The 14,040-nt window shown below is 29.3% G+C and overlaps 1 protein-coding gene across 15 annotated transcripts in view; it reads left to right on the top strand.

Annotated features, from left to right (window-relative positions):
- The window catches only part of LOC143239780 (protein phosphatase 1 regulatory subunit 16A-like), an 81,599-nt gene extending 68,212 nt beyond the window's left edge, over positions 1–13,387 (top strand). For all 15 annotated transcript variants that reach the window (XM_076481271.1, XM_076481283.1, XM_076481272.1 and 12 more), the window contains 9 exons: positions 1,006–1,076; positions 2,140–2,285; positions 3,264–3,367; positions 5,341–5,465; positions 5,728–5,853; positions 6,193–6,268; positions 6,825–6,942; positions 8,069–8,180; positions 9,898–13,387. In XM_076481271.1, the coding sequence (XP_076337386.1) occupies positions 1,006–1,076; positions 2,140–2,285; positions 3,264–3,367; positions 5,341–5,465; positions 5,728–5,853; positions 6,193–6,268; positions 6,825–6,942; positions 8,069–8,180; positions 9,898–10,602 (1,583 nt within the window). In that variant the 3' untranslated portion in view covers positions 10,603–13,387. The remainder of the gene's footprint in view (positions 1–1,005; positions 1,077–2,139; positions 2,286–3,263; positions 3,368–5,340; positions 5,466–5,727; positions 5,854–6,192; positions 6,269–6,824; positions 6,943–8,068; positions 8,181–9,897) is intronic.
- Positions 13,388–14,040: the final 653 nt, after the last annotated feature.

The following is a 14,040-nucleotide window of genomic DNA, read 5'->3' as shown; positions in this document are numbered from 1 at the left end:
ATCACATTATGAACAAATTGAATTGCACTAACTGAAGAAATGTTTTCATTCACTGATGTTAAATTAATTAGAACAGGTAAATTTCAAGAAGTACTGTTTAAAAATTGGGTGCTTTAGTTTTAGGTTTGTCTTCCATTCTCTTATTTACTTTTCAGATAAATACTTAGTATTAACAAAGTAGGTTTATTTCCTTAAATTCTCCCTTAATTTCCTATTTGGTTTCTACATTGTTGGTTTCCAAGCTAGTAATAGATCTGATGTTTGTGTAATTTGAAGCCTGGTTATGTGTAGCATATGTTGATGTTTGTTGTGTTAATATGCTCCATATTTTTATCTCAAGCATATTGTGTTCTTCACAATGGTCTTTAGACTTTATAAAATGAGCTTATTTCTCCTAGTTTTGTCAATGTAAATTTTATGTATGTTACTTTTATAACACTAAGTAACTGAAATCTTCTGAACTTGGCATTTTACTATAACATTTTGTCTTTGAAGCAATACACCCCGTTTTCCTGGCTTCTGATAACAAACTACAGTTGGTGTTATAAGAGATTGAAGTAGTAGCATTGCTCTGTTTTGCTATTTTTGCAAATACTTGTTAAAGCTTAACACCTGTATATCTCAATATTTTACAATTGTAATGAATGAAATAACAGTGATTTCAAATCAGTAAAATTTATTGGGATCATTATTAGTAATATATATTATTGGATAATAATAATAAAACTCAAAGTTGAACAAGAAAATTGGAACTTAGCACCATTACAGTAAGGGAAGATATCCACCTGTTGCTCAGTATAAGGGTATCATTGTTATATTTTGTTATTTAATAATCATTTATATTATAAACAGTAAACACTTTCATGTTATACAAATGTAAAAACAATAGAAACTGATAGATGAATAAATATTATTCATATCTTTCTTTTGTAACACAAGTTCTTATTAAAAGGAAAATACTGTGGGTTAGAATTTTTCATTATTTCTCATTGACTGTGTCTACAGTTCGGAGGCTACTCTTGTTAGGAGTTTGTCCAGACTCTACAAATGAAGATGGTCTTACTGCATTACATCAGGTAAGTCATTATTTATTGGTAATGTAGTTACTGTTTAAACACTTCATCAATATGAATTTAAAACCAGTTTGTTTTCATCATATGCAACATTGATATAAGATAATTAAACAATTTACTCAGTTTTCAAAGTTTACTTTCCTAAGGTGGTCTCACAGTTACTGGTAATTGTCTTTTAAAGTTGATACAAGTAACACTTGTAGAAATTATCAAAATTAATTGTGATCAATTTTCCACCTTTTACCATACTTTAGCTGTATTTAAAGTATTAGTTATTGTAATGTCTCATGTTGCAAACATTTTAATTTGAACAGCTTTATGAAATAACAAACACATTTTTAGATTTCAAGTATTTTAACAGACTATCTGGCTTGCAGGTATCACTTACCAAGATATAAGAAACAGCCATTAGTGTTAACAAAGACTAGAAATTCAAACTCTGGCTATGCAGTCATATAATAACTATACAAAAAAAATTAAAATGTGGACATGTAATGGCATTACACTTATCTGGTGAAATTGGTTTGTAGGAAATAACAAAAATCTTTAAGTGTGTGATTTCATATTTATTTCCTTGTTTGAAATTAGTATTGCTACTTTTGAGGTGTCAGAAGTACTGGAGATTTAAATAAGAAATATGAATAGTGATTGTAATTAACAGCAATTTTACTGATAATCCTTTAAATGTAATACAAGCATGAGGTGATGTTAGCATTGTCGGTAATGTACTTGTGATTGTATTTGTTTTAACAGAAAATTACTAAATTTACAAATCTTCAAGTTTCTGAGTACCAAAGTTTTCAAGCAAAAAAAAAGGTGAATGATGAACTATTGTAGGTTTAACCAGTGTGTCTGACTTTTATTTTTATTTGAAGTGTCTTTTTGACCCTTTTGTTTGATTTTTGAAACAATATCTTAGACTTGATATTGCATGAACCTTAAATCTGTCTCCATAAAAAATAGTTCATGCTGTTCTTAATTTTTAGATTACATTAATCACCCAGATCTTCATTTTTGATATTGTAATTTTATATAATTAGCAATTAAATATAATCATATTTTTCAGTGTTGTATTGATGACAGTGAAGAAATGATGAAGTTATTAATAGAATTTGGTGCTAATGTCAATGCCAAGGATAGTGAACAGTGGACTCCCCTTCATGCAGCAGCCACATGTGGTCATCTTCATTTAGTGAAATACCTAATTGCCAAGTAAGTTAAACTTCTTAAACCTGTAAGAAGTTACTAAAGGGAGCAGAATTTAACCAACCTTCCATGAAATTGTCCTTAATGTGAACTTTATTTCACACATAAATGAGTTGTATGGCATTTAACGTTAGTAGCCAAACTCTTGTTACTTTGTTCCTACACTTGGTTTATATCATATTTAACCAGTTGTTAACTATTTTTTTGCACCTACACAAGTTATATAGTGCTTAGCATGTAGCAACCAAATTACTGCAATTTCACACCCACATAAGTCAGTCATGTGGTTTTTAGCAGGCAATCAACAAAACTCTTAATTTCTTACTTCCACATAAGTTGTGGTATCTGTAAGAAACAGTATTTCTGAAACTGCCTAAGATGTCTTCATGACTACACATGAAATAGACATTTATAAGTTACAGGAACTTGGAAAACAAGATTATCTTTGAACACCTTAAAAAGGAAGGTAATGTCATTAATTAATGTGATTAAATAAAATATTGTAGAACTTCCCTTTGTGGGCTCTCCTTGAAGAAGTTATGTTACTGAGAACTAGCAGAAGAGGGTACATAGGGAGTTGACCAATAATGGATTGTTTTCTCTCTCAATATACTCAATCACCTATTTATATAACTACATGTGATTGAGAAGTTTAAAGTTAGTTCATTTTAAAGTATGTTAAAAATTAACTTGTCTCTAGTTTAGTTTAAGTAAAATTTATCCCTATTGTTCACTGTTTAGTAACTGATATTCAGTTGTGACAATGAGTAAACAGTGACTGTTACAGATTAGAATTTGCAGTGTTCAGTTAGATGCAAATAATGAGAACTAAATATAAAGAGTATTGGTGTATATTTTGGTAAAACACATCTAAACGATGTCTTTCTTCCTTTTAATGTATATTAGCCTTTGTTATTTTCTGAACGTTCCATAAACATTAGGAATTTTATATTCTTTTTAATTTTTATCTTGTTTGTTCTCTAGGAATGCTGACTTATTGGCTGTAAATGCTGATGGAAATATGCCATATGACATTTGTGAAGATGATTGTACTTTAGATTACATTGAGTCTGAAATGGCCAAACGAGGTAAAATAAGTCTGAAGTACTTGGGTAGAAAACTGGAAGCATAGATCTTTATATATGCAAAACTTAGTTGTAGTTATTAATTAATTCAGTTACCATTTGCCATATTTTCTAATAGTACTTAAGTTCCAGTTAATTATAACATACAAGTGTTCAGTCACAAGTCAGAGTCCAACAAGAAAAAAAGGTTAATTTTACAAATAACAAATTTTCAAGAATGATCACCAAACAGTAACTCTGTTTATATTCTAACCACATTGTGTAGTTATTATGCATTTTGCAAAGAGTATTGTGACATAATTACACATTGACCAAAGAACACCATATAATGTGTATTGAGTGAGTGGCTTACTACAAGTTTTGAATGATATATTAATTTTTCATACAAGTTTCAAAGCATCAACAGTTTTTCTAAGTTACTTAATTGCAGTGTTTACACACATTTCATTAATTCTTTACTTTAATTTGATCTCTTTCAGGTTATTTATCTGTTACTACTAAAAAATATGTGATTTAGTTTTTATTTTTGAACAGTTTTAAAACAACAATGCTTAAAAAGAAGTTACTCATAATTATTGCAATCTCACTGTTAACAGCAGTTTAATGTAATTTTTTTTTATGAAATAACAAACACTTGTTCTTCAAAAGTCTTTTAAACCTCTGACCAACAGGTGTCTTGCATCGAAAATAACAAACAGTTGTTAATGCTAATGCAGTATAGAAATTCAGACTTTTAATAACACAGTTAAGTTTAAGTCATGCAAAAAAATGTTAAACTCGGACATGATGAAATTGTTCAGTTAAATATAATAATAAAATGTTAGTTTTGAATTTGTTAAACTAAAACTAGGGTTTACCAGCACATATGATTTCATACAATATGTTTCTAAGTATCAACATCTTTAAAAAATTCTGCATCTTTCAACATGCGTAAAACTAATTTATAATAGGTCATCTGTCTTGTTTTTGAATTTCGCATAGTTACACGAGGGCTATCTGCACTAGCCATCCCTAATTTAGCAATGTAAGACTAGAGAAAAGACAGCTAATCATCACTGCCAACTCTTGGGCTACTCTTTTACTAACAAATAATGGGATTTACCAACACATGGTGTGGCAGGGCTTCGAACCCATGACCCTCAAATTGCAAGTCTAGCACCTTAACCATCTTTCCATGCTGGGCCACATGTATAAGAAAAGATTTAAGCAGTAAACAATGAGTGCACATTAGTTCTTTAGTTGTCCTAAATCTTCTCAACAGCCTGCAGTAGGATCAGATATTGCAAAAGTAAGAACTATATTTTGAATACTTTACTAAACAAAATACTCTAAGTGAAGTTATGTTACTGGGAAGCTAGCAGGTGAAGTGGATAAATTAGATTAGAATCTGAACTTATTGTTGTCACAAGCTAGCCAAGTATGACATTTTATGGGGATTACATAGTAAAAATGTGAAGGAAATATTTGGTAGTGTCAAGAAAACCTGGGAGCATCCAAGCATTAAATTTCTTTTTAATCTTATAACATTGAGTATAGAATGTGTTAAATTTGTTTTTGCAGCTTCTGTTGATAGCTTAGCCATAGCCTTTTGCCTGATACTTAAAATATGCTTTAAATCATGTTCAGCTTGACAAAAATTTGAACAGAAAAGTGATTAAGAAAACTTGTTGAAATACAAGTTATATAAAGTATTCATTAAAGGATACATAAAGCAGTATATGTATGTCAATTTACAGGTATAATAGTTCAAAAAGATTACAACTAGAGAAATTTGAATTTTATTTTAATACAAACCTGATTATGTTCTCTTAATTTTATACCAACTTTGCACTAATGGATTCAAATTTTCTTACTTATGAAAACAACTTTCTTGTGCCTCGGTTTGTACGTGCTATTAAAACAGATTTGCTTTGCTCTGTCTTATGTGTGTAAATGAATAACATTATGCACTTATTCTTCAATGATCTCTCTTTTAGGTGTAACTCAAGAAATGATTGATGAAACTCGAGCGGCCACAGAAAGACAGATGTTAAGTGACTTGAAGCTGCTTGCAGAAAATGGTGAAGATTTAGAATACAGGGATTATCAAGGAGCAACTCCTGTAATAGTCGTATTTCAATAATGAGTATTTATTAAACAAAAATGGTAGGAGAGTTTAACTTTATTATTGATTAGAACAAGGTAAACATTTTATTTTGAGACTTTGAAAGTTGTATATCATTACTGAGATTACTTTTTTCTCTTCTTTGGGAGGTGGGGCAATTGCTTTGTTTTATTTCAATAAGCAAGAAATATTGGTGGTAATGGTTGTTCCTTTCATTGATTCAGTTTTAATAGGATAAATATTTTTAACTTTTTGCTAGCTTCACATTGCAGCAGCCAATGGTTATCTGACTGTTGTGGAGTTTCTTCTAGACCACCATGTTTCTACAGATGCTATAGATAATGATCAATGGCATCCAATTCATGCTGCTGCCTGCTGGGGCCATGTGAGTTTTTCTGCTAACAAATTTGACATATGGAAATAACTATTCATTGTGACTAATAAAGAATGCTGTATGAATTAAAATGTGATTGAACATGATGTAGGGTACAAAATTACAAACATTCCATTTGTTGATACTTCAGTCATTGTGTACCTTCCCTACAAGGAAACCTTAATTTTTTTCATTTCTTTAAATCGGAATCTGAAAAACGAAAGACTTGAGATATTCACTCCCAGTTACTATTCCAACATCATTGAAACAGATCTTCACCTACTTTATGGTACACTTCTTTTTCATAAATTTATAATTTTTTCTGGTAGTTTAATAAATCTATTTTTTCAGCCTGATGTTATTGAAATGCTGGTACAAGCTGGAGCTGATCTTAATGCACGAACAAAGAATGGTGAAACTCCCTACGGTATGTTGTTGGGTTTTTTAAGACATCTTCATATTTTTATTATAGGTGTGTGTTTTTTTTATATATAAATTTATAGTTTGTCACTTTTTGTTGCCATATAGTGAAATTCACTCACACATCTAATATTTCATTAAAAATGCTTTTTATTATTACAAATCATGACATTCACTTTATCAATTTTAGTTCTACCTCTGAACAAACTAAACGTACCATTAAATAGATTTTATTTTATTTTAAAGTTTGCGTATTAAGTTCTCATATGCTACAACTTTTTTTTTTAAATTATAGTGATAGATATTTTAAAGGGTAAACACGTTTGTATAACACTAATTAGTTATCTCCATTTCTTTTCAGTTTTTTTTTAGGTTTTGTTATGAAGTACCTAGTAGTTATCTTTAGAAAGAGAAATTAAATCCTCACATTAAGAAAGTTAATCATTTTATTTTCATTTGCCACCTGTATGGAAAATGACAATTAATAAGACACCAGCAAATTGCAAGTGTTTAGTACTTTACTTTGTTGTCAGAAGTAACAAGTGAAGTGTAATTTTCCCTAGATATCTGTGAAGATCCTGAACTGCGAGAAAGGATAATTCAATTGAAAAGTGAGATGGAAATTAAACGGGCAGCTCAACCTCATAAATTAAGGCGTTCCCACAGTCAAAATACAAGAAGGTGCAGAGTTTTTATTTACTTGTCACAGAAGGTGTACAGTAGAAATGAATGTTGTGCATTATGGAATTAGAATAGTCTAATTATAAAGTCGTTATGTGTTTACCACGAAGTAAATAAATATTGGATTACTTTGTCATTAAGCTAGTCCTTCTATAGAAATACTACAAGAGTACATGTTTAGAAAAAGCATGAAGAAATTGCTAAACATTCTTAAACAACAGTCAGTTATTGTAACAATACAAAGGTTTTGGTTTTATATAAAGTTCCCCAAAGCAGAATGCATTAAAAGAACAGTAAGTTGTTAAAAATACCCAGATCAATAAAACCTGAAGGCACAAAAAAGTGAACTTAAAGTATTTGTAGGACTTGTTATAATTTGATTGATAATTGAAGCATCATTATGAACATTCAGAACACTTACAGTGGTAAGATTATTTTAGAAAAAGCTGGGTGCAAGGGTCAAATTTTTGTTGGAAAACCAACACTGATGATTCTGCTGGTAGCTTATTTTGCAGTTTTCATATGTCTTTCAGTGAGACTTCCCAAATATAAAATAGCAAGTAAAACAATGTTCTAACAGTATATCAGGTTTTTGTTTCATTCTTTCCTTTGACCCTTTTGCTACAGACTTGGTGTAATATACACAAGTTCATCTACGTTTGAGTTATAACTTCTGATACAGGGTGTGTATCTTCACAAAATTTGATAAACTTTTATTAAAGATTAAGTTGTATTTTTTTGTACACAAAAAATCAGATTTTTTAGTGAAATACTTTTTTTACTAAAGATTTGTTTGTGAAAATAGTCTGTTTCGTTACTAGTTTGAGTGCAAAGTGATTTCATGTTGTGATTAAAAAACAAACATTCTTCATCCCAAAAATCTCAAATATTTGTGTAATTTCTTAGACCTCCTATGTACATTTCAAACATTTGTTTTCAGTAAGACTTTATATTTTTCTATTTTCTATACACTAACTACATGGGGTCTGTCACTTGACCAACCTTGTAACCTTCATTATATATATAAAATTTAGGAATAAATATAAATTGTGATTTTTTTTTCTGCACTACCATGACATGTTACACGAAAATACAAACATTTACAACTATTTTTTAAAATTTCTAGCCAATCAGTAAGGAGAACTAGTATTCGTGAGAAGACCCAGATATCAAGGAGAGAAGCTCGAGAAGAAGCAAGATTAAGGCAGGAAAAACAAGAAGAAAGGAGGACAGAAGAAGTAAGTTTAATTTATGTAAAACAAGAAGAAAGAAGGACAGAAGAAGTAAGTTTAATTTATGTAAAACAAGAAGAAAGGAGGACAGAAGAAGTAAGTTTAATTTATGTAAAACAAGAAGTTTAAGAAGGACAGAAGAAGTAAGTTTAATTTATGTAAAACAAGAAGTAAGTTTAATTTATAAAAAAAACAAGAAGTAAGTTTAATTTATAAAAAAAACAAGAAGAAGGATTTAAAAAAAGAAGTAAGTTTAATTTATAAAAAAAAAGAAGTAAGTTTAATTTATAAAAAAAACAAGAAGTAAGTTTAATTTATAAAAAAAACAAGAAGTAAGTTTAATTTATAAAAAAAACAAGAAGTAAGTTTAATTTATAAAAAAAACAAGAAGTAAGTTTAATTTATAAAAAAAAAACAAGAAGTAAGTTTAATTTATAAAAAAAAGAAGTAAGTTTAATTTATAAAAAACAAGAAGTTTAATTTATAAAAAAACAAGAAGTTTAATTTATAAAAAAAACAAGAAGTTTAATTTATAAAAAAACAAGAAGTTTAATTTATAAAAAAAAACAAGAAGTTTAATTTATAAAAAAAAACAAGAAGTTTAATTTATAAAAAACAAAAGTTTAATTTATAAAAAAAACAAGTTTAATTTATAAAAAAAACAAGTAAGTTTAATTTATAAAAAAAACAAGTTTAATTTATAAAAAAAAGCAAGTTTAATTTATAAAAAAAAAAGAAGTTTAATTTATAAAAAAAAACAAGAAGTTTAATTTATAAAAAAACAAGTAGTTTCATTTATAAAAAAACAAGTTAGTTTCATTTATAAAAAAACAAGTTAGTTTCATTTATAAAAAAACAAGTTAGTTTCATTTATAAAAAAACAAGTTAGTTTCATTTATAAAAAAACAAGTTAGTTTCATTTATAAAAAAAACAAGTTAGTTTCATTTATAAAAAACAAGTTAGTTTCATTTATAAAAAAACAAGTTAGTTTCATTTATAAAAAAACAAGTTAGTTTCATTTATAAAAAAACAAGTTAGTTTCATTTATAAAAAAACAAGTTAGTTTCATTTATAAAAAAACAAGTTAGTTTCATTTATAAAAAAACAAGTTAGTTTAGTTATAAAAAACAAGTTAATTTATAAAAAAAAACAAGTTAGTTTCATTTATAAAAAAAAAAAAAACAAGTTAGTTTCATTTAAAAAAACAAGTAAGTTTAATTTATAAAAAAAACAAGTTTAATTTATAAAAAAAACAAGTAAGTTTAATTTATAAAAAAAACAAGTAAGTTTAATTTATAAAAAAAACAAGAAGTAAGTTTAATTTATAAAAAAAACAAGTTAGTTTAATTTATAAAAAAAACAAGTAGTTTAATTTATACTTGATATGTAAATTGTGTGATATTTTCACATACACAGTTTTAAAATTCCTTTTATTTCTTGCTATTAAATGATCAGCATAAGATTCCTTTTGTTGTAATGCATGGGCATTGTATTATATCTGCTTCATGACCAAGTTGCATGTTCACCAGTCTTTTGTTTGTATCATTTTCAGACATTCATATATTTTGTGAGTAGTGGCATTCCCATGTAGAAAGAAGACAACAATATATTTTGCATCACCTCTGACACTTTCTTGCATAGCACTGTTTCTGTTTTCATATAATATAGATGTATGTTTGATTACTCTAGTTTTTAAGATTCTGTATTATTTTGCTTATACAGGATGACGAGGCCAAGCAGCAGCAAGATGCTAAAGAAGTTGAAAAAGACAATAACTTAGAACCTTCCCTTGATGAAGAGTGTGTAGAATTATCCATGTCGCCAGTTGGGAGTAGAGACACCTTGCAGAGATTGAAAGGACGGCCAACAAAAGAAATGGCTTATGTTTTTGATGAAACTGACCAGATCACTGATCATAGTGTAAAAATTACTCCTGCTGTTTTGAAAGTGAAAACTACTCAACTGAAGGAGAATAATAATGCAAGCTCTAACAAAGAAGCTAACCCTCAAGAACCGAGTTCCCTTACTGAGAAGGATAATCTAGTGGAAAACCCAGAGGCTTCTGATAACACATCTTCAGACAATAAAGAGCTACAGAGTAACCAATCTCTACCATCAAGATCACAAGGAGAGTCTGTTAAAGTAGAAATTCATGTGACAGTGAACACTAACGCCCCCTACAGTCCTTGCCCTGGTACACTAGCTGACTTAAAGAAGCAACGTGCCGAAGTTCGCCATCGTAACAGCCTCACACTTTCGCAGCAAGATCTCCCGAACACATCCATGGAACACAATGGCCATCAGTTTATTGCCACTTATTCATATGATCCAGTGGTACCTTCAGAAACTTCGTTGCATCGATATTGCAGTAGTCCTTCAGAAATAGTTGGCGAACCTGTGCGTCACGGATGCTGTGTGTTAATGTAATGTCAAAGTTCGTGTGTTTCCTTGTATAGCTTATGATGTAAAATATTGTGATTTTTTGCTGTATGAAAAACTGAGGCACAATCTCAGATATATAATGTTTATTGAAGAATTTTTGATTTTACAAAATTATTTAATGCAAATCACTAATAAAACAAGAACTGTTTAGTTTGTACATATATAGATTTCTTCCTTAGGTTTTTTATTAAGATTTTTTTCTTTCTTTAGACTACTTATGAAATATTGGGGCTAATTGTACTTTGTGAAAGATGGTCCAGATCCTTTGCTGCCCTTGGCACTACTTCCTCCATCATTCTTCATACTTGTGCTTTTATATACAATGGCAAGGTTAATCTCGGTCTAATGTTTAGGCAATTATGTGATTGAATGGGACAGCTGCAACTTGTTTCTTTGGCTATTTTCCTCATCGTAAAACTTAATTTTCTGTGTAGCTAGAAAATGTGTTGACCTTGGGCTTGTAAACCTATATTAATTTCAAATCATTGTTTTTACTAGGCTGCTAACAGAACTAGGAGATATGTCACTCTTCATTGGATTTGCTTTTAAGGATCAAAACATTCTCTTGAATTCACAGCTTTTGCTTTACAAATTGAGATACTGTTCTAGATTAGTCCTGAGTATTTTTTCCTTAAAGCTCTTTCCAATGCATTTTTCTATTTGCTTGGAGAATATTGGATACTGTCATTGAAATGTGATTTTTTTCTGCTCTATTTAACAGCTCCCATAATGATCTTCTTCCATGAAGAAGGCTGCAGCTTCAGTCTTTAGCCACAAGTGTATTCACTAGAGAACTTGCTGTTAAATTGTTAGGAATTTACAGTGTACTAAATATGTAGATACTAACATGTTACGTGTTGCACCATTGCTTGCATATATGGTAGCACATCAATGTGTATTATGTGAAAGTTTATTGTTATAAAGTGCAGTTAATCATCTGCTATCCTAATCTAATTATGTTTCTTCTTTGGTTTCAAGGAAAAGTCATATTGCAAGCTACTTTCAAGCATAGATAAGTATATTCACTTTTATAAGAATTAGAAAAAAATTGGTTGCTTTTGATAGCTATTGTAAAGATGTAGGTAGCATTACTTTCTAAATGTAAAACAATTAAAAATTCCCCCCTCAATGTGTTACTTACTAAAATAGAATATTAACTTTTAATAGGCTGTTCTGCAACCAGAAGAGTTAATAATTATTCATTTGAAGCCAGCATAATAAAAATATTTTTGGTACCTTAATTAAGGTTGTTTTCTTCAGAATAATCAATAATGGTTGTCATGACACATTCCAGCTGAGCACTGATAGAATGTACAGATGTGCATTTTTGTATTAAATTTAGTCATTGTTTTGTATGGAAACTTCTTAACAGATGAGTCAGTAAGTATGTAGAATAATTTATATTTTGTATTACCAGTAGTATATGCAAGGATGTTTGAGAGGCATTTTAGATTTTGAAAGTATTATTTATGCAGTAATTATTCAAAACTTTTTTTTCTTCCACGTGTTTCAAATTTTCTTAATTTGTGATCTATTAAAGGAGAATGAGTTGTGATTAAGTCCACTTGTACTAATGTACTTTTTGGGTTATGGGTTATTCTCAGACATTATTTTTGTATAATTGCTAACTTTTATAGCATGTATTATATAAAAAGAAAAGTTACATTTTTTGATTACTTGTGATAGTCATGTGTCTGTCTGTCAGAAAAAGAACATCTAAGTTCAGTGTTGACCTGTTTGTTACAAATGCAATACATTTACTCATGACCAACTGTTAATATTGCATCTTTTATGAACTTTAAGCCCTAAAGTGTTGTGGGTGTTTTAGTCTGAAACGTGCTTTCTAAAGTACATTATCCCTTACAATTTGGAAAAAAAAGATAAATCTAAATGTGGGTGCCATGTTTATCATATTTAGAAAGTGAAGCATATAAAAATTAACTGGTGCTACTTATAACTACACCTCATCACACAAGTGTTGATTACATTAAATGGTAGCTATCATTTATGACAATCCCCTTTTGATATGGCAATCCAGTTCAGTTAAATACAAATTTGAACAAAACAATGAGAAGTGTGATACATTTGTCTTATTAAACAACACAAAAAAATTCATCCTCTCATCTTAAGACAATGTTAGCATTCAGCTTAAGCTTGTTAATAGATGTGGCATGGTGAGGTGCAGTTATAGCTGTATATGGAAAATTTGTATATTACAAAAGCTTTTAATAAAATAAATTTCTTCTGTCATGGGATTGGGTAATGCTTTTGTTAGACTAATAAAAAATTTTAACTTTTAAAAATAAAACTTACAATAATTACTTCATTCTAATTGGAAAGTAACTTGAGTTGTTCTACCATCATTAGAATAGATATAAAATCAAAGTACTGTTATAGTATGGAAGAGGGTAAACTATAGAAATTGTTTGCAAAACTGCAATAAAAAAAAAAAGTATATATTTATCAAATGTACAGTGTGCAGTTATGTTGCTCACAAAGTAAAAGGTTAGTTATCTTGGTGTTGGTTGTATCTTAATGTTTTTCTTAATCCCTTATTGCCAAAGAAGGAAACTATTCTTCAAGTAAAACAGATTCACAAACTGATGGGGTGATAAGTGCTGTTATGCACTACAAAGCCAAATGAAATATTGTTTTTAATCCATGGTGTATGTATTGTGATTTTAAGTCCTGCCATATGTTGTTAATGATATACTGTTTAAAGCTACCAAATGTTAATAACCAAGCAGCGTAATAAACTTGAATCATTTTATACTGTGGTATTTTCAATGTTTTTCCTTTTCTAAAGCAAATTTTATATTTAATGTGATGAAATGTTGACACTTCTTGTACTTCACCAGATAAACCATTAAGAACTGTAACCATAACACCCCCACTTAGATATAAGTACACCATTCGAGCTGTCAAGTTCAGAAAAATGCTAATATATCCTGTAACTACTATGTATATTTAAAGATGGGTACACACCCAAGTTCTAGTAAATAACTGTCTGACAGTTACCTAAAATGGCAGGTTGGATACATGCACCAACCCCGACTTAACAAACATGTGCCTTGTGTTAATTTTGTAAAATAACAGCTGTAATGCTAAAGAAAGCATTGTTAAGATGAGGCATGAAATCCAGCCCATTCAAGGCTCATGTCTTAATCCTAGATAAATGGAAGCTTTGATAAATCGACTACATCAGTATTTTAATATCCACCTAAGCTTTGTCATCATCAGAAAGCCAACTTCCTGGACATTCTTCTAAAGCTGCATAATCACACAAAAATAATTCTGAACAATAAAAAGTTGTAACATTCAAAATACAAAGATACTTGCAGGATATGTACATTTTTATTAATTAAATTGACTCTTAAAATCCTGAAAGTGCTAGTTTCTTGGTCTATCAAAATCTACTGCAAA

The sequence above is a fragment of the Tachypleus tridentatus genome, chromosome 13 (genome assembly GCF_004210375.1).
Source record: "Tachypleus tridentatus isolate NWPU-2018 chromosome 13, ASM421037v1, whole genome shotgun sequence".
NCBI lineage: Eukaryota > Metazoa > Arthropoda > Merostomata > Xiphosura > Limulidae > Tachypleus > Tachypleus tridentatus.
This window is presented reverse-complemented; position numbering and strand designations above follow the sequence as displayed.